Source organism: Trichomonas vaginalis, chromosome IV (genome assembly GCF_026262505.1).
Source record: "Trichomonas vaginalis G3 chromosome IV, whole genome shotgun sequence".
NCBI classification, from domain to species: Eukaryota; Parabasalia; order Trichomonadida; family Trichomonadidae; genus Trichomonas; species Trichomonas vaginalis.
Window position 1 is genome coordinate 8,101,845 of NC_067206.1, and position 27,292 is coordinate 8,129,136.

At 32.7% G+C, this 27,292-nt stretch overlaps 17 protein-coding genes and 2 pseudogenes across 19 annotated transcripts, besides 3 other annotated features; 5 read left to right on the forward strand and 14 right to left on the reverse strand.

The window, feature by feature from the left end:
- Nucleotides 1–11,413: part of a mobile genetic element that runs on past the window's edge.
- Nucleotides 10–456, reverse strand: TVAGG3_0050160 (uncharacterized protein; the record flags this gene model as incomplete). The annotated part of the gene is made up of 1 exon (XM_051220988.1): nucleotides 10–456. The coding sequence occupies one exon, from the start codon at nucleotides 454–456 to the stop codon at nucleotides 10–12; it is 447 nt and encodes a 148-aa protein (XP_051105974.1).
- Nucleotides 493–1,367, forward strand: TVAGG3_0050170 (annotated as a pseudogene). The gene has a single exon. A coding segment is annotated over exon 1 (875 nt).
- On the reverse strand, nucleotides 1,829–2,635 carry TVAGG3_0050180 (KilA, N-terminal/APSES-type HTH, DNA-binding family; the record flags this gene model as incomplete). The annotated part of the gene is made up of 1 exon (XM_051220989.1): nucleotides 1,829–2,635. The coding sequence occupies one exon, from the start codon at nucleotides 2,633–2,635 to the stop codon at nucleotides 1,829–1,831; it is 807 nt and encodes a 268-aa protein (XP_051105975.1).
- Nucleotides 2,724–3,053, reverse strand: TVAGG3_0050190 (organellar and viral DNA polymerase type B; the record flags this gene model as incomplete). The annotated part of the gene is made up of 1 exon (XM_051220990.1): nucleotides 2,724–3,053. A coding segment is annotated over one exon (330 nt), but the record flags the coding sequence as incomplete, so codon positions are not given.
- Nucleotides 4,286–4,843, reverse strand: TVAGG3_0050200 (organellar and viral DNA polymerase type B; the record flags this gene model as incomplete). The annotated part of the gene is made up of 1 exon (XM_051220991.1): nucleotides 4,286–4,843. The coding sequence occupies one exon, from the start codon at nucleotides 4,841–4,843 to the stop codon at nucleotides 4,286–4,288; it is 558 nt and encodes a 185-aa protein (XP_051105977.1).
- On the reverse strand, nucleotides 4,886–5,200 carry TVAGG3_0050210 (organellar and viral DNA polymerase type B; the record flags this gene model as incomplete). The annotated part of the gene is made up of 1 exon (XM_051220992.1): nucleotides 4,886–5,200. A coding segment is annotated over one exon (315 nt), but the record flags the coding sequence as incomplete, so codon positions are not given.
- Nucleotides 10,575–11,344, reverse strand: TVAGG3_0050220 (annotated as a pseudogene). The gene has a single exon. A coding segment is annotated over exon 1 (770 nt).
- Nucleotides 11,414–11,425: 12 nt separating the features above from the next.
- Nucleotides 11,426–11,854, reverse strand: TVAGG3_0050230 (phage tail repeat-like family; the record flags this gene model as incomplete). The annotated part of the gene is made up of 1 exon (XM_051220993.1): nucleotides 11,426–11,854. The coding sequence occupies one exon, from the start codon at nucleotides 11,852–11,854 to the stop codon at nucleotides 11,426–11,428; it is 429 nt and encodes a 142-aa protein (XP_051105979.1).
- An 872-nt stretch (nucleotides 11,855–12,726) lies between these two features.
- On the reverse strand, nucleotides 12,727–12,969 carry TVAGG3_0050240 (serine threonine-protein phosphatase family; the record flags this gene model as incomplete). The annotated part of the gene is made up of 1 exon (XM_051220994.1): nucleotides 12,727–12,969. The coding sequence occupies one exon, from the start codon at nucleotides 12,967–12,969 to the stop codon at nucleotides 12,727–12,729; it is 243 nt and encodes an 80-aa protein (XP_051105980.1).
- An 18-nt stretch (nucleotides 12,970–12,987) lies between these two features.
- On the reverse strand, nucleotides 12,988–13,350 carry TVAGG3_0050250 (uncharacterized protein; the record flags this gene model as incomplete). The annotated part of the gene is made up of 1 exon (XM_001299140.1): nucleotides 12,988–13,350. The coding sequence occupies one exon, from the start codon at nucleotides 13,348–13,350 to the stop codon at nucleotides 12,988–12,990; it is 363 nt and encodes a 120-aa protein (XP_001299141.1).
- Nucleotides 13,351–14,594: 1,244 nt separating this feature from the next.
- Nucleotides 14,595–15,146, forward strand: TVAGG3_0050260 (di-sulfide bridge nucleocytoplasmic transport domain family; the record flags this gene model as incomplete). The annotated part of the gene is made up of 1 exon (XM_001299141.1): nucleotides 14,595–15,113. One exon carries the CDS (start codon nucleotides 14,595–14,597, stop codon nucleotides 15,111–15,113), a length of 519 nt encoding a protein of 172 aa, XP_001299142.1.
- Nucleotides 15,147–15,299: 153 nt separating this feature from the next.
- TVAGG3_0050270 (armadillo (ARM) repeat-containing protein family) lies at nucleotides 15,300–16,700 on the forward strand (the record flags this gene model as incomplete). The annotated part of the gene is made up of 1 exon (XM_001299142.1): nucleotides 15,300–16,679. The coding sequence occupies one exon, from the start codon at nucleotides 15,300–15,302 to the stop codon at nucleotides 16,677–16,679; it is 1,380 nt and encodes a 459-aa protein (XP_001299143.1).
- Nucleotides 16,701–21,297: 4,597 nt separating this feature from the next.
- Nucleotides 21,298–21,502: a terminal%2Cinverted (terminal inverted repeat of Maverick-1A transposon ID:TVAGG3_0050280).
- Nucleotides 21,298–27,292: part of a mobile genetic element that runs on past the window's edge.
- TVAGG3_0050290 (uncharacterized protein) lies at nucleotides 21,503–21,829 on the reverse strand (the record flags this gene model as incomplete). The annotated part of the gene is made up of 1 exon (XM_001290779.1): nucleotides 21,503–21,829. One exon carries the CDS (start codon nucleotides 21,827–21,829, stop codon nucleotides 21,503–21,505), a length of 327 nt encoding a protein of 108 aa, XP_001290780.1.
- On the reverse strand, nucleotides 21,984–22,520 carry TVAGG3_0050300 (protein of unknown function, DUF4107 family; the record flags this gene model as incomplete). The annotated part of the gene is made up of 1 exon (XM_001290778.1): nucleotides 21,984–22,520. The coding sequence occupies one exon, from the start codon at nucleotides 22,518–22,520 to the stop codon at nucleotides 21,984–21,986; it is 537 nt and encodes a 178-aa protein (XP_001290779.1).
- TVAGG3_0050310 (uncharacterized protein) lies at nucleotides 22,521–22,745 on the reverse strand (the record flags this gene model as incomplete). Its single annotated transcript, XM_051220995.1, has 1 exon — nucleotides 22,521–22,745. One exon carries the CDS (start codon nucleotides 22,743–22,745, stop codon nucleotides 22,521–22,523), a length of 225 nt encoding a protein of 74 aa, XP_051105981.1.
- TVAGG3_0050320 (uncharacterized protein) lies at nucleotides 24,529–24,930 on the reverse strand (the record flags this gene model as incomplete). Its single annotated transcript, XM_051220996.1, has 1 exon — nucleotides 24,529–24,930. One exon carries the CDS (start codon nucleotides 24,928–24,930, stop codon nucleotides 24,529–24,531), a length of 402 nt encoding a protein of 133 aa, XP_051105982.1.
- Nucleotides 24,956–25,573, forward strand: TVAGG3_0050330 (uncharacterized protein; the record flags this gene model as incomplete). The annotated part of the gene is made up of 1 exon (XM_051220997.1): nucleotides 24,956–25,573. One exon carries the CDS (start codon nucleotides 24,956–24,958, stop codon nucleotides 25,571–25,573), a length of 618 nt encoding a protein of 205 aa, XP_051105983.1.
- TVAGG3_0050340 (uncharacterized protein) lies at nucleotides 25,826–26,317 on the reverse strand (the record flags this gene model as incomplete). Its single annotated transcript, XM_051220998.1, has 1 exon — nucleotides 25,826–26,317. One exon carries the CDS (start codon nucleotides 26,315–26,317, stop codon nucleotides 25,826–25,828), a length of 492 nt encoding a protein of 163 aa, XP_051105984.1.
- On the forward strand, nucleotides 26,620–27,165 carry TVAGG3_0050350 (organellar and viral DNA polymerase type B; the record flags this gene model as incomplete). The annotated part of the gene is made up of 1 exon (XM_051220999.1): nucleotides 26,620–27,165. A coding segment is annotated over one exon (546 nt), but the record flags the coding sequence as incomplete, so codon positions are not given.

Below are 27,292 nucleotides of genomic sequence, written 5' to 3' on the forward strand. Positions count from 1 at the left end.
ATTTTATTTTTACATGTCATATCTCCCCTTCTCTGGAACTGGTTCTTTCTTCTCTTCTTCTACTTTCTTTTCTTTCTTTTCTCTCTTCTTCTTTTCTGGTGGAGTTATGTCAAATTTGGCGCAACCATATTTATGTAAAAGTTCTTTGTCCTTTAATAGCTCTTCTATTCTGTTTTCTATTTCATCTTCAAGAACAGCGCATGTGTCTTCTTTGCATTCTAAGAAGTTTTGTTGGACTTCATCTCTCCAAGAGGCGTCATCTCTGTCAACAAGTCTGTCATTGACAAATTTTAAGACTTCTCTGCTTAATGTTTTATGGTTCTTGTCATATTCCCAGAAACAGAACTTTAGAACAAATTCACCTTTCTTGTTTACACTATGTAAGATTTTATGGTCTACAGATGTTTTGCTGTCGAAAAGCTTGTCTCGAATATAGATAGCGAAATCGCTAGACATTTTCTAAAAGATAAAAATTTTAATTTTTCTAAAAATATGTTAGAAAAAAAGTTTGCTGACATTGACAAAAAATTTGAGAATGTTTTAAACAAGAACAAGAGGAAGTTGGAAAATGCTCAGATAAAACCCATACATGACAAGTTCTTATTTGCTCAGAATGGTATAACAGGTCTAATTGCACCACCTGGGTCGGTAAGACTTTCACTTATCTTAAAATGGCTGCACAACAACAAGAACTAGATGAGAAGAACCAATTCTATGAGTTAGTAGTCATTTGTAGTACTTCTGGTCAATTTGACCAAACCGTCAATTCGTTCAAAGATATTATAAAGAAGTCTAAGTTAGTATGTATAAAAGACTCTGAGTTGTTAGATTGGATAAAGAAGTACCAAAGAAGGGTTTTGAAGTACAATGCTATAAATGAGTATATAAATTCTAAGTTTAAAGACCCAAATGAGGAAATGCAGAGAATATTAGAGAAGAAACACTTCAGAAACAAACAGAAAGAGATAGAATACATTTCGAAGAAATTGCAATCTTACGATTGGAAGACTTACCCTCACAGATGTCTTCTTATTTTAGACGACTTTGCATCTCATCCTTTGTTAAAGAATAGAGAACAAGACATGTGTCGAATTCTTAAGAAGCTCAGACACTTTAACATCTCAGTTGTCATTTGTGTACAGACAGCAAAGAGTTTAAGTAAGGATGTAAAGAGAATACTTACTGACATTGTACTTTTCCCCGGATTGTCCGAAGACGATTTCATGGAACTTATGAAAGAGTCCATGGCAGGTAAGTTTGACAGACATGAACTATGGGAGAAGTACAAAGTCATACAAGACCCTCATACTTCTTTCAGAATTCATATCTACGCAAGCAAAGTTCAAATTGTAAAAAGTCAAGCTTGAAAAATGTAAGTGTTTCGTCTTAGTCTGTTGTGGTTCTGCAGCTTTCGGTTCTTCTGGCTTTGGAAGACATTCAGGAAGAGGAACGTCAGTCATCCGTTTGTGTCCTGTCGGAAGGAAGGACTCGGAATGTCGGATGGAAGAACTTTTTCTGTCGGAAGGAAAAACTTTTTCTGTTGGAAGGAAAAACTTTTTCTGTCGTTCGACCAAAAAGTTCTCAATTTTCGAAAATTTGAATGGTTTACGGACGAACAACAGGAAAAATTTTTCCAGTTGTCGGGAAATTTTTTTCCAGTTGTCGGGAAATTTTTTTCTTGTCGGAAGGAAGGACTCGGAATGCCAGAAGGAAGGACTCGGAATGCCAGAAGGAAGGACTCGGAATGCCAGAAGGATTTGACAAGACAATTGACCTTATAGAGCTACCTGAGCCATCTGAAGTCAAGCTTGAAAAATAAATGGTTCATCTACTCTACTTGTTTGAAGTTGTCAAAATACTCTGTTATTTTTTCTTTCAGTAGCGGCAAATCTTCTTTGAAGGTAAGTATTGTACAACCTTTAATATCATAGTGTGTTTGAGGTAAAGTATCTTGAACTATTTGTTTCACATCTTCATTTGGTGTCATTGAAATCGGTAAGTTTTCGCGATAGAACCAATTTCTGTCAGATTTGTAAATCTTAGCAAGGTCGTAAAAGCTTTTGTTGTTTCTTCTGACTAAATGCAACATAACCATATCTTTATCTTCTTCTTTCTCCATATCTTCAGTATAAATCATATACTTATAGTTCTTTTCCTTTCCTTTTGGTACCGAACGTGGTATTCTTTTCTGAAGGCTTTTGTCTTTTGCTTCAAGCTTGTTCTCTAGCTCTTCACGTTCTTGTCTATGAATTTCATCTAACATCATGAAAATATAACAAGCGTAACGAGGTGAAGCCCACATTGCAACAGCATTTACTAAAAGTCTATGAACATAATATCCTTTCAAACCATTTGGCAAATTTTTACGATTTTCGTATGGAATCTCGTTCCTCGGTTTTTCGAGGAACGCAAACATATGAGGAAATTCTTCTAAAAGTTCTTTTGTCTGTTGGTTTTCAAACCAATGATATGCTTGCTTTGTAGAACGAAGAGCATTCAAAATACTTTGCACTTGGTACATATCGTCTTTGACCGAACGAATGAGACGTAACTGTTTGTTATACTGAACCCACTCGTATTCTTCATTTATGTCTTCATGAACGATAGCAGTTGTTGTGTTCTCGGTTGTTGACATATCTGTCCTTACATACAAAATAAAAAAAATATTTTATAAAAAATTAGCGTTATTTCCTGACTTTCACAAAAGACCAAAAATAAACGCTTTACATGTATTTTTCAGCAACTTCGTCAAATAATTTTATAGCTTTATCTATCTCATCTACTTCAAACGTTTCTTTACCTTTTATGGGAGCACCATACATTTTCTCAAACTTTTCAAGTAGTTCTGTTTCAGCAGCTCTCATATCGTTAACGAACACAACCTTGACTCTATTGACTGTACTGTCATATCTTTGAGTTATATTATATGTTCTTCCTATCTTATATCTCTTTGTATTGAAGTCCTTCGGTTTCTGAACGATGTAAAGTAAGCCTTCACTGCAACGTTCCGTATCGAATGAACCATATGTTATGAAGTTATATCCAACAACTGGGTCTAACCATAACAAAACTATTGGTATAAGACTTTTGTCGATGAGATATGCTGCAGTTCCATAGAATCTTACCGATATCATAAGCTCAGGATTTCTTGTCAAAATTTTCTGAGTAGAACCAGTTCTAACCCAGTCGTGGGATGTTTTCTTTCCAGATAGTGTTAGAATGTCTGACAAAGAATATTTGTTGTATTTCTTTGAGTATCTTACGTTTAAATCACCTATTCTAACCATTTTGGTGTCATTGTCTATCTTTTTAACTGTTTCAAACTCAGTGTTTGTCATTTTCTGTCTTTACATACAAAATAAAAAAATATTTTTTTAAAAAACTAACTTTATTTTTTCTATCTTGTATAAAAGATATGATTTCAGGGATTTTTTTTACGAAGTGCAAAAGTTCTCTTCGTCAAAAATAACAGTTATATAATGAAATTTGGTCATTTTTTCACGATTTTCATGAGTTTTGGCGACCCCGAAAAAAGTCTGGGTCGCAAATTTTTTACGATTTTCATAGAGTTTTGGCGAGTAAGATTTTTTACGTACTCGCAATTTTTCACGATTTTCATAGAGTTTTAGGCAACCCCGAAAAAAGTCGGTCTAGAGAAATTTCACGATTTTCATGAGTTTTAGGCGAGTAAGATTTTCTATCTTGTATAAAAGATATGATTTCAGGGATTTTTTTTACGAAGTGCAAAAGTTCTCTTCGTAAAAAAATAACAGTTATATAATGAAATTTGGTCATTTTTTCACGATTTCAGGGATTTTTTTTACGAAGTGTCAAAGTTCTCTTCGTCAAAAAATAACAGTTATATAATGAAATTTGGTCATTTTTTCACGATTTCAGGGATTTTTTTTACGAAGTGCAAAAGTTCTCTTCGTCAAAAAATAACAGTTATATAATGAAATTTGGTCATTTTTTCAGCAAAAATAATGTTTAGGTGAAGAGGTGCGATCTCACCTGTTTTTTCACCTCTTGAATTTTCATGACTTCTTCGTAAATGTTTTGTCAAGACTTCTTCGTACATGTTTTGTCAAGACTTCTTCGTAAATGTTTTGTCAAGACTTCTTCGTACATGTTTTGTCAAGACTTCATCGTACATGTTTTGTCAAGACTTCTTCGTAAATGTTTTGTCAAGACTTCTTCGTAATGAGCGTAAATCAGACAAAAATAATGTTTAGGTGAAGAGGTGCGATCTCACCCGTTTTCTCACCTCTTTTCTCACCTCTTTTTTTTATAAGCGTTTTACATGAATTGTACGATGTATATTTGAAATTCTAAACAATTTTGTGGCTTCTATTTCTTCTGTCAGTATGTCAAAAGTTTTCACAATATTGAATGTATCTTTATACTTCTTCTTGACATCTGAAAGAAGGAAATCGTCAGCAGTTGGATAGTTTTTGTTTAGAAATTCTAACATGTCCATTTTATTTTCTGCTGGTTTCTCTGCTTCTTTCTTTAAGTCAGCATAGTCGTTTCGCATACGTTCTATCTCTTTGACGGAGTAGTTATATTTCCTCATTGCTGCTTTACATTTAGAACATTGTGGGTTCATTTTAGCATTGTACATTGAAATTTGTCCTGCAAGTACAACTATAGCGTCAATGGTTTTCTTTAACTCAAAAGTTGCGGGTTTTATTTGTTCATTCCATATTTTACATCTTTTATCTTTATCTCTTATCTGCCATACACATTCAGCAACTAACGAAACAAAGTTGTCGTAGGTCTTAAACTCCTCCGATTTATATATGTCAGAAACATTCTTATATACCATATCGCAATCTTTGTCCATAACTTTATGGTTGCAATGAAATCCTAGAAACTCATAGTTTACCTTTCGTATGAACTTCTTTATTTCTACTGAGTCAGTTGGTTTCACTTCTATTTCATCGAATTCTGGAATAGTAAGCTTTTGTTGTTGGATTTCAGGAAGTTTAGGTAGATGGTCAATAATATCCTGCATTTCATAAAGATATTCTTCATTTGTTTCATCTTTCGCAGTGCAATCTAAATCTCCTTGGAGAAGTTCCTGCTTTATCTTCTGGATTTCTGTTTCGAAAGTATATGAAGAAGGAATGAAGCTTTTCATTTCTACTAACATTGAAGTTGGGTTCATGACTAACGAGTTTGGTGCTGTTGTTGCTAACATGTTCTTACAATAAAAATAAAAAATATTTTTTTAAAAAAACTAACTTTATTTTTTATTTCGGGAAAATTCATGAGTTTTGGTTGAAAAATACGGTGGAGCCAAAAGTGGCTCGACCTCAAAACAAGCATTTTGTGAAGAATATACCAACCGCCGGAATTCCTGCGGTTGCTTTTTATACAAAATTCAACGGGTGAAAAAACGGGTGAAGTCTTGACAAAACATGTACGATGAAGTCATGACAAAACATGTACGTTCATGTTTGACAAAACATATACGATGAAGTCTTGACAAAACATTTACGATGAAGTCATGACAAAACATGTACGAAGAAGTCTTGACAAAACATGTACGAAGAAGAAGTTTATTTCCTGTGTTGTTGTCAAAATGTCATGTTGTCACCATTTTCAAAAAGATGTTAGTTGACCGAGGGACCGAGGGACCTGGTGACCTGGTGACACCTTCAGTTCTTCAAAACATGTACGATGAAGTCTTGACAAAACAAGCATTTTGTGAAGAATATACCAACCGCCGGAATGTCGACGGTTGCTTTTTATACAAAATTCAACGGGTGACAAAACATGTACGATGAAGTCATGACAAAACAAGCATTTTGTGAAGAATATACCAACCGCCGGAATTCCGGCGGTTGCTTTTTATACAAAATTCAACGGGTGAAAAAACGGGTGAAGTCTTGACAAAACATGTACGATGAAGTCATGACAAAACATGTACGTTCATGTTTGACAAAACATTTACGATGAAGTCATGACAAAACATTTACGATGAAGTCATGACAAAGCATATACGAAGAAGTCTTGACAAAACATTTACGATGAAGAAGTTTATTTCCTGGACTGTTGTCAAAATGTCATGTTGTCACACTTTTTCAGAGAAGTTAAAATGACCGAGGGACCTGGTGACGTAGTGACACCTAAAAAACCACTTCACCTAAAATATATTTTCTATCTTAAGGAAATTCATGAAAATTCAACGGGTGAAAAAACAGGTGAGAAAAGAGGTGAGATCTAACATGCTAACATAAACTTCTACCCTAAATTATATTTTTGGGTCCTTTACACTCATTACGAAGAAGTCATGACAAAACATGTACGTTCATGTTTGACAAAGCATGTACGTTCATGTTTGACAAAACATTTACGAAGAAGTCTTGACAAAACATTTACGAAGAAGTCATGACAAAGCATATACGAAGAAGTCTTGACAAAACATTTACGAAGAAGTCTTGACAAAACATTTACGAAGAAGTCATGACAAAACATTTACGAAGAAGTCTTGACAAATTCAAGAGGGTAGAAAAGAGGTTAGATCTAACCTTCTACCCTAAATTATATTTTTGGTCCGGGAACAAAATGAACGAGGTCAGGATGTATGTAAATACATTTGAATTCATTCATAACACCCTTTGTAAGCTCATAAAATGCTTGTTTTGAGGTCGAGCCACTTTTGGCTCCACCGTATTCTTTCAACAAAACTCAAGAATTTCCTGCATGAATTTTATATAAAACTAACTTTATTTTTTCTATCTTAAGGAAATTCATGACAAATTCAAGAGGTGAGAAAAGAGGTGAAAAAACAGGTGAGATCGCACCTCTTCACCTAAACATTATTTTTGGGTCCTTTACACTCATTACGAAGAAGTCTTGACAAAACATTTACGAAGAAGTCATGAAAATTCAAGAGGTGAAAAAACATTTACGAAGAAGTCTTGACAAAACATTTACGAAGAAGTCATGAAAATTCAAGAGGTAAAAAAACATTTACGAAGAAGTCATGACAAAACATTTACGAAGAAGTCTTGACAAAACATTTACGAAGAAGTCATGACAAAACATTTACGAAGAAGTCATGACAAATTCAAGAGGTGAAAAAACAGGTGAAAAAAGAGGTGAGATCGCACCACTTCACCTAAAATATATTTTTTGGTGGTACGTCGGACATTCGTTTGTGGCTTAACCGTCGGACATTCGTTTGTGGCTTAACCGTCGGACCACAACGATAAAAATCTCATTTTAACTCACTTTTTTTCTATCTTAAGGAAATTCATGAAAATTCAACGGGTGAAAAAACAGGTGAAAAAACAGGTGAGATCTAACATGCTAACATAAACTTTATTTTTCAATACTTTTTCAGCACTTTTCCGTAGTTATATATGAAAGACAATTCGAGATAAAAGTCATAGTACAATGGAATAAATAATGTTGCACACCATTTGTTGTGAACAAACTTGAAAGTCAGAGAAACTGTTACTAGGTGGTTCGTAGAATTTAGAAGCAAAGTCATAAAAGTCCTTACCAATACATAGAAAACTATTGTTGCTTGAACTGAAACTTGCATGACACATAACATTTTGAGGGTCAAACACGTTTCTATAAACTGTCAAATTGCTGTGGAAGTATAAATTTAAATGGACCATCTGGTGGTAATGGTTCGTTCTGGTTTACGTAACGAAGAAAATTGTGCCCAGGAACGTTTGTCTACTCCCCAAAATAAAAACTCCGTATCTCTTGGAGGGTTAATTTCAATCTTTTGAAAATGAAACGGTGGAGTTCATCTTGTCATATTCTAGTTTCAGATAGTATGTTCCATTTAGTAAAGAGTCGTATTTTTCTTGAAATTCCAATAATATTTGTTCATTTGAGTTTGAAAGTCATTTAGAGTTTTCTCAAGACTTTCGTCTGAACGAACTGTAAAGATTCTCATTTTCGTCAAATTTGTCTATTAGACCATCAGAACCTTTATACTGCCCATGAAAATATACTGCGAACATAAACGCGTTAGTTCTATTTGAAAACAAAACTCTTCTAAATCCTATTGCCTTTGCATCTGAAGGACTTTGAAGCCAACGAACTGGATAGTCAAAACTGTATACTCGGGATGAAATTTCTTCATCTGAAATAGTCCTACCAGCATTTGTAAAGATATAGTCCTAACGGTTTTGTATCTGCTACTTTTGTTCTTTGTTTTTCAACCTGAAGCATTTAATATATGTAAAAATTATTGTTTTAAAATGGTATGCCATTTCATATTTCTCATCTAACAAACAAGTTTTCCCAACGGTCTTTCTCCAACAAACTCAGCGTACATTTCAAATAAAAATAAAAAAATATTTTTTCTTTACTTTAACATAACCGCCTGCTGCCATAAGTCTTTGACGCCAACCCATACCAGCTAATGAAGGTTGACTTGGTTTAGTTTCCAAACTAAACTTTGGTTTTGGTTTATCTTCAGTTTTTGGTTTTTTCTTCTTCTATCGGTTTTTCGTCACTTTTCGGTTCCTTTGACTTTACCTCACCTGCAGGAACAGTTGTGTCGTCAACATCTTCATAAATATCATATGCCATTTGTTTTTGTTTTCCTTTCAACTTTTTGTGTTTGTTGTAAAGTTTAGAATATTTCGACTCTAAGTCAATGAGATGTTCTATAATGAACTGTTGGTCAGTGAAGTAACTTTTCCATCTGTTGTCTCGAAAGCTCCTTCAGACTTCAATATTTTATTTGTGAGAGTCTGTTTTCTTTTTTGAGATTAGCCGTTCCATTTTTATGAAAGTGACTTTTGTTAGGGTTTGTATTTCCAGACCTGGCACTTTCTATTATTGAATTTTTCTCTTCATCTGTAAGTTCTTTGACAGGTTTTTGAACAATGGTTCTGAACTTTTTGTTTGTGGTGTCAAATCTACCGTTTCAACTTCTTCGGTCATTTCATCTCAGTAAAAAATTTTAGTTTGGTTTGTTTTCAACTGGTTGTTGTTGTTTTTTAAGTCGGTCTAAAACTTCCTGAGGTATAGGAAGAACTTGACAAACACGTTGTGTAACTGCTGGAAGCCGAAAATCCATCTTGAACCCATTTGTCTCAATGCTGTATTGTTCATTTCATCTCAGTAAAAACTTTACATTCCCCACGTTTGAGGCGGTTGAGGTTGGTTGTTGTTTACCCACTGTTGTGCATGGTTATATCCTCTGTTAAAGAATCTTTCACCTTGGTCCATATAGTGTCCTGCTTGGTTATAGTAGTCATTTGCTTTGTTATAATAGTTTCCTGCTTGTCTTCCTACATTGTCCATCCATCCTTGACTTTTCCTCTTGTTTCAGGATTTGGAATAAGATTTGTTGCATCTCGTGCTACATCCCAACCTTTCTGTACAGTTTGTATAATAGGTTGTGCTTTCTCTTTAAGTATACCTAATGTACTCAAATCTCCTTCCAACTCCAAATACACTCTGGCTATTGTTCCCACTGCGGGAAAAATCTGGATGCAACTCCTGCTAATGCGCCAATAAACCCATTTCTTATGGGTTAAAAAATGACGAATCCGAACAAGGACCCCTATGTTTCTAAAGCGACAAAGAAAGCACTCATGGTAAAAATCTTTAGTTCAACACCAAATGCTTGGTTTATGGATATCTTGGAAACATTCCGAGAGTTAGAACAGATGGACCACCATACTGGCTAATATTGTCGGTCAAAACACAAGATACTGTGAAGCCATACCATTACAGTCCAAAATATTTTAGATATCTTAGCAGCTTTGACAATATTCGTTGACAAATACAATCCAACAAAACTGACATCTGACTGTGAAAGTTCTTTCAAATCAGATGATGTAAAAAACTATCTGCGTTCAAAAAATGTAAACCAATTTTCATTGTCGACCAAAACCATTCTGCTCTTGGTGTCATTGACGGTTGTATAAAAATGTTAAGAGACTTAAACCAACCACAAGGTGGTGAAGCAAATGAAATGTCATATGACGACAAGTATAGACACTTCTCATGGCAAGATGAGACAAGTTTTAAATATTTACAATAGCCGTAAACAAAAAGGTTTGGGAACCACTCCCCCGAAGAAATGAAAACAACCCCGACTTAGAGAAAGACTATATATTTAATAATTTAGTCAAAAGAGACAAACAAGAAAGAATGCCGGGCTTCAAACTTCAGAAAGGTGACAAGTAAAAATAGAAATACCTAAACGCGACCCATATGAAAATACTATTGACTATGACAACAATGGGAACCCGACAGGTACTCACATTCGTGTTCGTAAAAATAGAAGAAAGTATACAAGAGAATATTATGAAGTTTTAGGCAAACATGGCAAAATGTACACACTGCAAGCAGAAGATAAAACTACTATTGTCAGACCTCGTTTCAAAACTTGTCAAAGTTCAAGGTGGTATACTTTCAAAGACAGTTCCTAACAAATATAAGACAACTCCTGACGAATATGCTAAAGAAGTTGAAAATGACGACTAAGCATTTCTATACCATGCGTAAACTGTCATGTAAGGTGGCATGTAGTCTTTACTTTGTCCCGTTGTTTGCGTATATCCTGAAACGCGATGTGTATGGTTTCCTCCTCCCTCAGTGTTACTCCAGTAACAATTTATAGCAAACTTAACGTTGTCTTTAACATCATATCCTTTACCTTTTGTCATTGCTGACCAATCCCAATATCTATGCTTATGCCAACCTGCTTGAGATGTACTTAAATCTATGTAGTGACTTGTGCAGGTAAATTTTCACCTGAAATCGTTTTACTTCCACCTGTTTCCTTTGAAGAGTTTGCACAATACAAAAACCTGTCGACTATTTGAGTCCAAGTTCCAAAACCCAGAACTGTTTCTGGTCTGGTAGAGTTCATTGACGTATAAATAGAGCCTATAGGATATAATGTTTGAAGTATTTCTGTCTTTAATGTTTGAAGCTCTGTTTTGTCTGCTTTCTTGTCTAACATTGCTGGTAGTTCATATGCTTCAAAGTTTCTGGCATGACTTTCAATGTTCCTGCAACTGTTATCTAAATTGTTTAGTGTATCTTTTACGCTTGTACTTGGATTCTCTAAAGGTGCACTTGAACCAAGGTCAAAGTTCAATATTATGTCGTCTGCTGTAAAAGTTGTAAAACTTGTATGTGTATGAGTCTTATTTGCTTTCTTCTCTAACTCATCGTTAACATAAGTTTTATCTGCTTTAAGGTCTAAACATCCTGAAACCCATCCTGTATCGGCTTTAGTTTTTAAAATCTTCGATGTCCGTTCATGGTACCAGTCAACCCTTTCTATAATTTCTTTATCTTTTTCATCCACATATTCCTTATCCGCCTTCTTCACTAACACACTAGCCATAAGTCCCTTATCTACCTTATTTTCAAGGCTAACGTTTAAGTCTGTTATTTCAGATATAGAATGTATATGAGTTTTTTTAGACTATTCGTTTTCAGCTCTTGTCACTTCACTTGACATTTTATTGTCAACATATGTTTTGTCTGCTAGTTCAGGATGAGTATGTTCTTTTGTTGCATAAGCATTGTTAGCTCTTTCTTCTTCTTTTGCTATTGCATCGTCTACATATTCTTTGTCAGCTTTGTTGTCAACATCTGCTTTCAAAAGAAGTTCATTTATAGGTTTCTCGTTTAAAGTTCCTTTTGTTGGATTTATACAGACAGTATTGTTCTTCTTGTCTTGAAACAGAAACTCATCTGTCATTGGGTTTAATGTCAGTTTTAAGTTTCCTTCTTTCAATGACTCAGATATCTTAGAATAGTTTGAAAAGTTTGTTGTGTTCTTATTTAGAGCTTGCATAATGAGTTGTCGGTTGTGTTGTATTTCTCTTATGGAAGCAATATCTTTCGACATTTTTATTCTAGATAAAATATGCTTCCAATAGAAAAAGAAAATTCTAGAGTTGCTACAACTAAACCATTAGATGAACTTTTTACTAATGTCGGTCAAAAGTTTGAGACAGAGACCGTAAAGCATGAAGGCTATCGTTTTGACTACCCATTAAGATGGCTAAGAGACCCATCTGTCACAAAAGCTATTGGCTTTCGTAGAATGAAGTTCATTTCAGAAGCCATACATGGTTTCCCATTTACGGTCGGTTTTGAAGTTCGATACTATAACAAAGAAAAACGTATGTATGAGAAATTTGAACAGGGAAAACTTTTACAAGTTAGTTTGCTTGTAAACTTAGAAACAACTCTTCAAGCTTTTCAAGAAAAAATAAACGACATCTATCTCGAATATGCAAACCAGTATAACATTGACGAAGGAGAGTACCATCTCGATATTATTTATGACAGGAAAAATGCAACTGTTAAAATCAATAGAATAGAAGACCTTGGAGAAAACGTTTATATTTCTACAAAATATAACAACTTGGCATGGTATAGATTTATGAGGATGTTAAATCAGCCTGCAGCATATCCAGTACACCCAGACTTTTATGAAGTCGAAAACCCTAATGGAACATATGAAAATGTTTTCGACCAAGATGCTATTATTGTTCATGCTTCATTTTCTGGCGCCCAAAACTCTTTCTTATGCTTGGCAAATGACTTTTACGAAAAACCTACAAAGTTATACGAACCACCAAGTGGAAGTATTTCAGACTTTCAAGTATGGTTTACTACAGATGGAAGAAAAAGAATAATTCCATTATACCATGCGTTTTTACTTAGAACTTAGTTTCATATACAACTACTATCGAACGGTAAAAATATAATTTTTTAATACGGTTGAGGTGTTGGATTTGGTTGCCAACTAGACTGTGGTGCAGGTTCAGGCTGTTGTATAACAGGAGCTTGTTCTTCTGGTTCAGGGTCTTTAGGTATAATACCAACAAACTGACCTACTCTTTTACCAATATTTTTGACTCCGTTCCAAATTCCTTTTCCGACAGATTTTATTCCATTCCATATACCTCTTCCAACATTTCGAAAGAAGTTTCCAATACTACTGAAGAAACCCATTTTACTATATGTAAAAATCTAATGTCCACCTAGTCTCTTACGTTTCCTGTTGAGTTCCATAGCATTCTTTAACTGGAGCTCATACATTCTGTTTCTCCTCTGGTAGAAAACATATTCTGGGTCAACTCCTGTGTTCGCGTCATCTGCATAAAGTTGTTTATATCCCACTTCAGGGTTTGTATAAAACTCTTTCCATCTCATATTTGCATACCATGGTGGCAAACCTAACGCAGCGTCATTTGACATGGCAGTTTGCATTTGTACATCTGTTGGCACTTGACCATAGTTTGCCATTGCAGTTTGTATTCTAACTTCATTTGGAATATTCTCTGGGTTTGGTTGTCCAGGTTGCTGTGCATTCGCTAAGTTCTGTGCGTCCATTTAATATTAGATAAAAATATCTCTTACGAGTACATATGCTGAACATTTGCAGGCATTGGTTCATCTTCATATTCTCTGTACTTTTCTGCCACGTCAAATAAATAACTGACACAATGGAAAAAACCTAAAACAAGTAGTCCTATTTCAAACCACATTTTACTTACTAATAAAATTTCTTTGTTATGACACTTTCTCCGGTTTATAGGACCTCTCTCATATTCTATCTTGTCATATCTAAACTCATAGTCATGTATGTCCTCTAACCATCTCATAACGGTTTCCAAACCACTTTTATCGGATGTAAAGTAAAAGCATGGATGGTTATGTATAACGTCTAAAGTTTCTAAAGAGTCTCTCAAAGTCCAGTCTACTTGGTATTGAAAATCCCATGTGTTATAGAACGGCGGGTCCACTATAAAGAAAACATTTTCCTTGTCTTTATATTTTTCATACAACTCTGTCCAATAACATCTCACAAACTCTATACCCTCAATATATTTTTCTATGTCCTCTTTGAAAACATTTGTATAGTTAAGATATAAAACATTTGACATAAGTGTTTCAATGTCATGAACTCTTATAGAACCACTATATAATAGTCTAGCAGATATACTATCCAGTCTATATATTCTGCTTTTTTCAAAACCTCTCTCACAATATTTTTCTTATCTAATGGTATACGTTCCATCTTACCTATAGGTATCTTTTCTTTTAACTCTTTCAATATATTGTTTGTGTCTGGTATATGTTTGAGACGGTCCATATAGTTGTCGAAGTCATTGCATATAATCTTTGAGTCTGGGAATATTGTATGGCACAAATGGGATATATAGAAACTTCCACCGAACAAATCTACAAATGTTAGACCATTCGGTAGTTTCTTAAGTTCTCTCAATAGAATATCTTTACATCTACTCTTATTTCCAAAGAAGGGTAATGGTGGTTTTGTAAAATTCATTTATATATAATAATAAAAATGTTTTTTCCTGAAAAGTGACAGAAAAGTGACAAAACATGAAAACATATATAATTTGTGAAAAGCTCCTGGAAGCCCTCCGAATAAAAACTTCATTTATACTAAACATCTTCAGGGCTAGAGGGCACGAAGTGCCTGGAGGCCCCACTACCCTTTTTTTTTTTAATTTAAATACATTACCAGGCATACAATCATTTGGAATTATAAAAGTAATAAAATTCTTGATGCCTTCAAAAGTGCTCTTTGTAAAATTTTCCAAAAAGTGACAATGACCTTGGACCTTCCTCGTTATAATGAACGAGAGGTCTCTAGACAACTTGCACAATTTCTTTCAAACCCAGTTTCAATATGCCAGAAGTATGAACCAAGTAAATGGGAGAAATGCAAAAAGGTTGAGAATTTTATCTCAATAACATCTAGAGTTTTCATGGTCATTATTTTCTTGTCATGCACAATTTCATTGTTAACTTCAATCCCATACGAAATTGCGAATAGAGTGACAGCGTTAGATGAATTTCATGAAAATATTCGTGAACAGTGCATTAGGGACTATATGGAAAATCAGTGCAATACAACGCAAGTTCCTGACTTGATTGCATACTGCCAGCAAAAATGGAATTGTATTCACGAACCTTTTGTTTCTTCTACACACTGCGGAATATTCCAATATATTTTAGATATTCGTAACGCGTTCTTTAGCCAACTTACAGTAAGATCATCCGCTCTCCTCGGTATGACCCTCGCCTTTTTCATATTTTTCAGCTTAAAGCGTACAAACTTGTTATAGATATAGAGATCACCTTATATTAGTTTACCCTGTAAAATTTCTTTTATTACTTACTTATTATTTTTTGAAAAAATTTAATTGTTTTTTCATTTATTGCAAAATTTAAGGCACAATATAGTCAATTTAAACTTATTTCTTGGATAGAAAGAAAATTCCCTTAATAATCCAATCATTTTTCTCAATGCAATGAGTGAATATAAAAAAGGAATTCAAAGCGATAAATACTTTCAAGAAAGACTTATTGAAACAATCAATTTTCAACAAAGTATTGAATACTTCGATCATGATGAGGAAGAATCAGAAGATAGTCCATACGATTTATTAAATGATCTAAAATTAATAGTCAAAAAGCTCCCACTTACAATGAATTCAACAGACCTTATTACAATTAATGATATTACCAAACAAATCAAGGCAAAATATCTTCCAGATGATCTCGTGGAAGAAATTGTTCGCACGTTACCTCAAACAACAAACCTGCAAACTAACTCATTATCATTTGAATTACTATCTCACATTACACAATCAAAGCAAAAAGCATTAATTGTGTCTAACTTGAATTATATGCAAGATCTCAACTACGAACATTTCTCTAACTTGCCACATGAAACAGCAAAGCATATAAGCTACATAGTAATACGCTTGATAGATGTATTTGGAGAAAATTTAGAAATTTTTTATAATTCTTTTTTCCCATATTTCTTGAACTATATTACATCGAACACGTTCTATACTAGTAACTATATCGGAATTCATCTTGAATTATGCAACAGATTTGTTAAAATTTGCTCTCCAGAAGAATTATTAAAATTCTTTGAAACATTCAAGCTTTACTGTAACCGAACTACAAATGATTGCCTCATACCATCTTTGCACGGTATTACCTTTTGCTTTGCTCAAGATCCTGATTTGGTTTATCAAATTAAAGATTTTATAGATCAAATCATATATTTATCTACCAGAACATGCATAGAAAATACTATTGATTCTCAAGAAGTTAGATCTTCTGCTTTCGTCATATTTGAGTTCATTTTAGTTCAAAATGGAATCAAATGCGAATCCAAAGTTTATCAATCGATTGCATCTGTTATCCACAAGTACTTAGATCCACAAGAAAAGAGAACATGCTCAGAAGCAATAAGATTACTAGGCTATGCCGTTTCAAACTCATGTTTTATTAGATTTTCAAATTACCAAGAAATTGTTGAAACCTTTCTTTCTATTTTCAATGATTTAAGTGTTGAAGACCAGAAGTCATGGATAACTACCTTAGGAAACATCATCTATTACCTTCCATTCATTTTCATCAAATCTTTATTCATGAGAAAAGAATTTATTGAACTCCTTGATGATTGTTTTGTGTATAATAATCCAATCATTCAAACAAGACTTTTGATTGCAACTCATAACATTTTGCAAAGTTCATCAGAAGTTGTTGAGTTTATTCTCAACGAATGCAACTATCTTGTCGACACAATAAATTCTCTGAAAGAATCCGAAGACAGTGAATTCATTGGTCTTGTGAATGTCGTATTAGCTATCTTTGATAAAATTTCTCGTAGTTAAAAATAAATTGTTCATTTTTATTTCATTTTTTATATAGATACATTTTTAAGTCTGCATATTAAACAGAAAGCCTACATACTACCTATTATAGAAGCCTTTAATTTGAATATGATTGAGATTTTTAGCTAATTCACATGTGCTAAAGCTATTTTACATCTTTATTAATACGTATACAACTATAAAAAGAAAATCTATATATGTTTAATAAGGATGAATATTTTTCAAGAGGATTTTCCTATAATAATGGTGTGAATTAGTAGATGTAGATTATGAAATCAATTTATCCTGATTAAGAGGAAATATTGTAGCAGTAAATTATGTTACTGTACAGAATAATCAATTGAAACATCGCAATAGCATCAAAAAATAATTTTCAGATTTTATTGAAACAAATAAATAGAATTTAGACACGAGAATATTGGTATATTTCATTGTGGGTAAAATATTTATAATAAATAACACGATCTTTTAATTTTTCACCAATTTCGAAAAAGGTAACTAAACTCCTTTCGCCGATCCGATTTGCCCCATATTTAAAATATAGCTTGCATATGTAGAAGGAAAGCTAATTTTGAAGTACGCCCGAAATCCACCAATAGGATTTCGAGCTACTAAAAAGGTACTTTTAAATGTGATTTTTTTTATAAAAAATTAAATTTATTTTAAGATCAGACTAAAAACTAATTTTATGGCAAATCTATATCGACAAATTTATTACTTATTGGGTATATAGATTTTTTGATTATGGCGATTATGTCTGATATGCTTCCAATAAGCCAAAACAGTGTTTTTGGAGTGATTAAATACAAAAAAATCTGGCGATGCTTTACGTGGCAAATGGTCGAATGGTTATTACCCCTTACTATTGAGTACCGGGGACGCTAGTTCGAAACTGATGCACTATATTTTTTTACAAAATGCGTTTATTAGGACAGGGTAAAGAAAGGTTGCCAATATAATATATTTAAATAAATACAACTAATCTAGCATAAAAAAACTATTGAATATTTGAATTCAATAAAAATTTATATAAAATACATGTAAAGCATAAATTACTATATAAATCAAGCTGTATTTTGTTTTAAACACCGATTGTTTCATATAATATATATTCAACTCAAGTTTCTAATTAAGGATTTCATATAAAATTTAGCATATGATCAGCAACAATTAAAATTAGTATTACAATTAATAAATTTAGTATAAAAACATATAGATTTAGTATAGATTTTATAGCTGTAATAAAAGAACTATTATAAAAGAGTAATTTACTGAAATGCACCTTATATTTATAAACAAAACTTATAACGTGTTAGTTACATATAGAGTTGAAATTCATAGATAGCATAGAGAAGTTGGGATCTTGGCTTAATGGTCATAATATAACCAAATTAATTCAAAATTTGAAATTTTAATATTACTGTAACTATAATATATGGATATGTTTTATGAGATCATAATAAATGGCATGTTAATGTAAAATTTAGAATAAAAAATTATATTTTTTTTAAAAAAACATTGCTCATGAGTGTTAATTGGAGAAGTAGTAAATTAGTTCAGTTTGCAAGTGATGATGGTTAATCTAACTATAATTACAATCAATTTTTAAAATCTTTGATTTATTTTGGTGATAATTAAGAGTGCAGTTGTTCTATTTATAAACTATTTACTATAGACGGCACTGGTGATAATAAAAATCAAGCAAAAGCGCATCTGCTGTTGCTCGACTGCATAAAAATTGTAGTTAAAATTTGAATACTTTACATAACTCATTTGTAAGGTAAATTAATATTATTAATTTATATTAAGAACAAATAAATATGAAATGTATTTTTTTCCAAAAAAAATTAAGAAAAATGCCCCCTAATTCTTGAATGATTTTCGGGAAAAATAAATACGAAAAGAGAAATCATAGCTGCCAGACAACCATTATATGAAATTCATTCAGTTTACAAAGTTTAATTTCTTTCCACAATAGTACATAATATAGTAGTATATTCGGAAATATGCATGCTCGATATCTCCAATTCACATCTCATGCATCTTATCGGAGATTAAGTAACTTTATCTTGAAACTAGAAAAGTAATTAGCAAGTAGAATATATAAAAAATATAATGTTGTTTTATATTGATAAAACCATAAGAATGGCTATTCTAGAATGAAATTTTAGTACCTATATTCAGTGAAAGGTTTATTTGTAGTTGAACTTTCAAATGAAAACTCAAGGATCCAAGAATTGAATTGCATTAACAAACCAATAATGAAATATGATATATACATATATATTTTACCCATAAAAATAGAATTAAATCGATATTTAACTCAAATTGTCAAAATATCAACAAAATAATTTATAAATAGATATATATATAAGAGAAATATGTGATTTTGGTGTTTAAAAAAGAAAAATATTGCCCAAACAAGTGTTCTAGCTAAAAAGGAAAAATGCATTATTTCATATTTCAATATCAATGTTAAATATTAAAATAATCTGCCATTATTCAGACAGTTAAAAAATAAATACACTATAAGTTTAAGCTTTAGCTGTAAAATAAACATTATATTATATAGTCGGAGCGATTCTATATATGTACTCTTATGCCAACTAGTTACAACCTAGTAAAATACATGGAAATATTGTAATATCCTAGCATTGCTATCGAGAAATCAAAAAATATAAGCAAAAGTCATCTTATATTTAAAGATTTTTCAAGAGCTTTGTTTGGAAATTAGTTCATTGGAAGAAGTATATAGATATGAAAACCCAAAGTATTAAGTTCGATAATATATAGTTTTTTTTTTATTTTAAAATTGAATGCATACAACATTGCTCCTCTGGAGTGAATTAATTAGTTCCAACTTTTTCAAGATTCTACAGTGTAATATGCTCCTTGGAATGTCTCTTGCATGAATGTTTTTGTTTACCATCTAAAGAATTAAGATTTGAGATACAATAATCTTTGGAAAAGTAGAGGATACAACAATAAAGTATGTTCTTTCGATACATGATATCATTTTGTTACAAAAATATTCTTACTTACTCATGATTCAAAAAAAAAGGTTGCAGACATACTAAAATGTTATTTATGTGGCTTGTATTTACTAGCATATGTAATTTGGTGCTAACGTATACCATCAATTTCATTATAACACAGACATATATATTACTATTAGAATTTTATTTTAATTCAATGATAAAATCAAACATTCCTTTTTGAAAATCGTTCTATCTTGTTATTATCTTTGAATGCTGCATCAAGAACTAACAATTTACAATTTTTATTCAAATTATAATATAAAATTATAGCATATTGGTTTTCAAAGTATGTTTGCTAAAAGTAATTGCGCTTATCGTTTACCCCCGCATTAACACATATAAATTTGTATTAAAAAATGATATCAAATCAAAAATATGGCTTCCTTGCTAAGAAAAGCGTCAAATTTATTATGTTTCTCCTTAGCCGAAAGTGTATAAATTGGCAGTTAGATTTATAGTATCCTAACTGTTTTTTGTAAAGTTCGTCATATCTTTAATGGTACTATTTCAGCGTGTACAATGAATACAAAAATTCTAAGAGTGCCACATAAAATAGTACTTTAGACTTGAGTTAATGCTACCAAGCAAATGTTAAAAAGATGACTTTAGTGTTTTGATAATCAAAGATTAAAATCATTATTGTCTAAATCAATAATCATAACGACAGAAGTTAATGTTTTTTCATCAGTGCTTTAAATCCACTTTTAAAAGTATACCTCAAAAATCAAAATATCAAAAAAAAATCTAGTTTTTATGAATCTAAAGCTTTCTATAGTTCACATGCAAAAACCTTTAGTTTTATACTTTTTTATGGTTTTCATGAGACAAAAAGTTATGATTTAATAATTATTTTTAATTTTCCGCTGTTATCAACATAGATGACAACTTCATACACTTAGTTATCTAATATCTTGACTATTACACTCCTTAACCCCCAACATTCAAACAAAAACCTTTACGGATGCCTAATATGAAATTTTCTTTTTTAAAAGACATTTCTATCAATAAATTATTTCTGGTAGTTAGACAAAGACCATTTTCTAAGTTGTTCAGAACTGTTTTCGTGCAAATTATCTATGAATGGGCTTAACAAGTTTAATCTGAAAGTTATTTCCAAAACAGAAATGCATATACAATCAAAAGAATATATATTTATGCCAATAATTGATGCTGATGTGGTTTTGCAATTTTACAGTTATTCACATATCATTATGCATTAAATTTTCATATTTGCTTATTTTTCTATCTTTTATCTTATGTATGATGAATTTCATAACTATTGGATATGATTTCATCATTCATATTGCATATTTCCATTTTGAAATTTTAGGAATCTTCAATTTTGGATGGATGTTTATAAAGTAGCTGTTGTAAATGGAATTTAAATTAGTAGTGACAACATTTGGTCATAACAAAATTGTATCTTGTCGATTACAAAAAATTAATTTCAAAATAATTTCTACAAGTGAAGCAAAAAGATATTAAATATCATTACCAATTCTATTCTAGTATGAAATTATAGAAAATATTAAGTTTATTTTATTCAGATTGGTCTGACATTCTCTCAAAAAGTTAATGAAAGTTAGTATACATATCTTGGGTACGGAGGCACTGCGCGCCTCCTTACCCATTATATGTGAATTTGATACTTTACAAAACCGCTAACGTATATTTTACAACACAAACGCAATATTAATTTAACCTTAAATATTTACAAAGCCGCCAACCACTTCACCTCACTAACGTTTTCACTAACGACTTTACTACTGTAAAAAATAAAAGTTCTCATTTACAAAAGTATTGCAACTCTTCCCATTGCTTTGCTTCACACAACAGTTCATATTCTTCACTATCGCTGCTGTCACTCAAATCGTCAGAGTCAAAGTCACTGTCAAAATAAATGTTAGTAAGTTTTGACAAAGCTAATGAAACACGCTTACCGTTTGTATCTATTGCTTTTATATATCTCCCATTATGTTTGTTGTCGTAAACGCTCAAACTAACTTTACCCTTTCTCCCTCGTATCTGATAGAATGTATTTTCACGAGGAACGAAGAACAAGTTCTTGAACTCATGACCGTTGTAGTTTGTTATCTCAATAGTTTTCGTCATTTATATAAAAATAAAATAAAAATAAAATAAAAAATAAACTTAAAAATAAATGATATCACCACCCTCACACGTATGAAAACATAGCACAAAAATAAATTTAAGGTAGATGGGTATATCTAACCCGATTTCTAACCTCATTTCTACCCTGTTGAATTCATTGCTTTATAACTCTCTTCCTTGGTTTCTTTTTAGTTGCTTTCTTCACGTCTGTCTCCAACTTGACTGTCTTTCTTCTTCGTCCATAATGATACCAGTTACTTCCACCAGTCAATGGGTCAAATGGTCTTTCGTAAGGGTTTCCATACATTCCATAGGGACCATACGGAAGAACTACTGGTGGAAGTTGTGGAGAAGAAACATTTTCTTTAGTTCCATCGACTCTATTTAAATGCATTGTTTCACCTTTCATCTGGTCATTAAAGTCTTTTGCGTGTTTTGCAAACTCATCGTCCTTTCCTAAAGCATTTTCTGACTCAGTCGCAACTAAATTGGATGCTTTATTTATGAGCCCTATTTTATTTAATCTTAACTTCTTTGCAACCCAGCCTCCTATCTTTCCTTTATTTGCGTCTAATGTCTTCGAAACCCTTCCTCCACTCATTTTATTTACTGCGTCATAAGCTCCAAGTGCTTTTGCTCCAAATGCTAATGCTTTTGTTCCCATTGCGCCTAAAGCTGCCCAAGCTACCATTTACACCATATTAAAATCATCTCTCTTCAATATTATCTCATAAAAGTTCTCGTTACTGGAGAAAGTCAATGAAACATAAGCGTTCTCACGGGCTTCGCCCTCACCGCTTTGCGGTCTATCTAACTTCTTTCTTATCTCATCTATACGCTTCAAAATGTCTGAACAATTGCTAACATCTTCTACAACAGTTATTTCATCATGAATGACCTTCAAGAACAAGCTCATTTAATATGCAATTAAAATCATCTCAATAATGAGTCCATCCTTTCCGTCTTTGGGTAGCACAACATCTTTCCTTGAAGAAGGTTCGACAAGTCTTATATTAAACTTACTGACAAAGTTTGTTATACTATAATGCTTCGGCGGCGAATACATATAGTTTGAAAAACATAATATAGATTCTTCAGCAAATTCACTTATACTGGATTTTATAACAATGTTCTCACGAGACCAAATACCACCAATTGACAATCTTGTAAGCAATCCTGCTGAACCTTCAACTGTAAACGTCGATGGTAACATTCCACGAAGGTCATCTATATGACATCTTTGAGTCACTGAATTTAAATATTTTCTTAAAGCAATCGTCATTATATAACCATGCAATAGCTTTGAAGTTTTCATTCGAATATACATCTGCTTCATTAAATGTAAAACCTGACTTCTTTGCAGAGACGACTTTAAAAATCTATTGTGTTTGTTTCAAAATTATATGCTATGCTAACTTCTGAAGGTAATGGATGTCCTTCCGCAGTAAGTTGTTCTCTCACTACCGTTTGAAGCTTTGTGTTAAAAACTTTCATGTCATCTCCTGTGTCTAGGTTCACATACACAGCAACAGGAAAACTATCTTGCTTCTTTGTTTCATCATTATACCTCAAAACATTAAAGTTCTTCAATAATATTGTTCTTCCTGCTGGAATACTTCTAACTTGTCTTATTTCAATAGCTTTCTCACCTCCTACATACTCTACCCAGTGTCTTGGATATTCATAAGTATACTGACTATCTTGAATTTTGGTAGGTTTCATCATAACGTGTTCATAGTATATCTTTATACTCTTGTCAGTTAGACTCGGTGCTATGTTCTGAATATTTCTGACTTGCATTTTTAATGGAGATAAAATGAAGCATTTAAACACAGTGAAACATGAATGAAAGCATGGAAAAGCAAGCTCAACAGTTCTCTCATTCTTCCTTTCAGTAAGGACTATGAGTTCTGTTTCAAATGGTGTTATTATCTATTGTGAAAGATGGGGTCAGGAAAGACATTTAACATCATTCGTCATATACTCATAACAGAGCGTTTAGGAAACGACTCTTACTATGACCAAATCATTATATCAGCAACTTCAGACTCTATGGACTCAACAGCGAAAACATGTATGTCAAAAGTTCAAGCCTCTGTCGTTAAAGTTCCAGACAGTGAACTCATTGAATTTCTTCAACGTTACATTCGACGTAAGAGGAAATATTATGCCATCGTTGAATTTATACAGTCAGGAATGCAAAAGACTTCTGAGGAGATGGAAAAGAATTATTGACAAACACCACTTACGTCAATACTCAGGAGTTTACGATATGAAACGACTTACAAACTACATTCTGTCAAAACTTTCAAAATTACCCCTTCAAAAAGTATCCTTCAAACACTCTGCTCGTTTGTGACGACTTCGCCGGAAAAGGTTTTAGTGTTCAAAACCAGACTCACCATTAGCTAACATCATTACTAAAGTCAGACATTATCACTTAACTGTAGCAATACTTATGCAAACATGGAGGTTTTTAGCTTTAAACCTAAAACGTCTCATAACTGACTTCGTTATCTTTCAAGGTTTCTCACGTTATGATATTGAACTCATTTGGGAACAGTCAGGTATAACATTACCTTTTGAAGAAATTTGGGAAGCATATAAGTCTCTCATCTCTCCTCGTTCATACCTTGAGATTCATATCATGACTAATACCATTAAAGTCAAAAATATTCCATGGGAACGACAACATTGTTTTAAAGCTTAACCTTCAATTGACTGATGGTAAACAAATTCCATGCATCTCTGTCGCCATTTCTGTTAATATTTTTGCTGTCATTCATATCATCCACTTCCCCATCCGTTAGCTTTTGAGGATATGTGTTAGAATAGCTGTTCTTAAATGAAGGCTTCTCTCCCTTGAGAGCATAAACTCTATAACTTTCTGCATACTTTATGTTTGAACCTCCTGAGCCATCATTGACATAAATTTTTATAGGCTTCCACCCTTTGTTCATGTTCCTGCTTTTTCCCTTAGCTCTTTTGTTCAGTAGTTCTACATCTTTATACACAGCTCCTGTCTCAGTGAATTCAACAATATTTTCATTCGTTAGCTTTACATTCAAACCCTTGTCGAGTATATTGTTCATTTCATACATATAAAAGGTTTTTATTCTATATGAAATGAGAAGCAAATCCATCTTAGCTGGTGCCGTTAATGTTCCAATTGAACCAACATCAAATGTTGACTCACGAACGACAAACAATATTGTCATAAAGAACTATAGTTCAGAGTGTTTGAAAGAAAAAGAACCAGAACTTAAGTCGGTGAATTTAAACTCAGCTTCAAACGCTAACGCTACATCAGATGTTAAGTTAGAGTATCCACCTCCATTAGAGCCCATAATTTCACGTGAAGCCAACGACAACCCTTACACAAATGTTCAAACAAATTCTTCAGATAACGTAGACCATTACCTTCTTCAGTTGTATCAAACTATCTTACTCAAAGACGATAAGAAGCTTTTGACAAATCTTATAAGCAAGAACCAAATAATTCTAACAAAGGTGGACCTTGAAAATGTTATATCACGAATAACATGGAAACAATATGTCATTGACTATCTCGACCCTGAAATCGAATGCTGTGGTCAAACGCCAATATTCATGAAAATAGGTAACATCCGCATCATTGAAACACCAGGAACTACAGGAGTTGAGTTTAAGTATAGATATTCGAACGAGTATACAAAACTATCTACTGACTATAAGCTTTGTTTGAAATATGTTTTAGTAAATTAAAGCAGTCAGTCAGTCAGTCAATGACTGACTTAGGTTAGTCAAAAAAATTTCAAGTTAGCAATTTGTAATATCTATCCAAAACTTCTTCAACACTATTGAACTCATCTTCATAATGCAAACCTAATCTTATTGACTTGGTGCAGTTTTCACTAACACAATATTTTTCTGTTCTCTTGACTGACATAACTAATTCATTTGTTTCATCAAACAGCAACAACCAAAGTTCATGACCTAATACATAACATTCATACTTTATATTTTTAGCTCTGAGTTCTCTTGTAAGCTGTTGCATTTAATATTTTCTAAAAAGTCAACTTCAACAGTCATTCGCACTGGTGCCTTCAGTTCTACAGGCTCTCCTTGAAAGTCAACAAGTCTGAATTGCATGTCTTTCAAATTATGAGGACTAATGCGAACCCATTTACCTAAATGAGTTGCTATGACAGGAACGTTTGGAATGAACATTGAATTTACTTCATAACAGAAAGACTTATATTCTACTGAACCTTTACTATTAACTCCTGAAATACCTGTGACATTAGCTATTTTTGACTCAATGTACAAACAATTGCCATAACATACGTATGGAACAGATTTCATCTCAATCGTTTTGTCAACACTTTTCAAAGGAAATGTCATATGGTATGCTCCCAGAAGCAATTGAACTCTATGACTTATTCGTGTTATCTTAAACTCCTTCGCATAATTGAACTTCAAAACTCCTGCAATAAGTTTAACATTCATTAATTTTTCTTCGTTATCCTTGTTTATTGTAGTATTTATGAGAGCATTTAACACTCCAGCTAATGTTTCCATCTTATATTCTACATTATTGTGAAATCTTATTTCGTGCTTCTTTCCATCTATTTCAATCTCTATGAAATCTGTTTCATCTGTTATGACAAAAGTTGCGATAGTATTGAAGTCAACAACTCTGAAAGCAAGCGCTTCATTCTGAAGACCTAAGTTTGTTTGTAGCTTTACTGTCCCGTATTCGTTTGGGTCTGTACTTTGCAAATAGAACAACATTTTATTCTCATTAAAATATGACTATTGCTGCATATGCGTATGAAACAAATGAAGCAAGAAGAGCACACGAATTAGTAAATGAAAACTCAACATTAACCATTGAAGGCAATGATTTAGTCATTGACGATGGAAAAACTAAAAAAGTCATTGATTTCGATACTTTTAACACTTATGACCCATTCATTACAACAAGCAAGGTTCCCATCATAAATGATGTAACGGTGCAATATATAAATTCAACAGTAGCTGCCTCATTAGTGAAAGTACTGAATGTTCTCATTGAATTACTAAAGAGCTTCCGATTTGACGACAACATTAAATGCTTAAAGAATTTAGTCATGAATGAGAAACAAATTCTCGGCGTTGCTGGTAGCAGTAATGATGTACACCTTATGACATTAGAATATTATAACGAACATAAAGATGAACTGAAAGGAGAGAAGGGTGACACTGGACCTCAAGGACCACAAGGAATACAAGGACCTCAAGGCGAAAACGGTTTGGATGGTGAAGATGGAAGGGATGGAAAAACTGCTAAATCATGGATATGGGACCTTATAAATACTGGTTTAACAGCTGCTTCATATGGATTTCTTCAATACCAAATCGGAAAGATATGGGCTGTACTTGGTGAAGAAGCTTTAGATGACGTCAAAGATGCTTTGAACTTCATTTCAAATGGTTCTGATA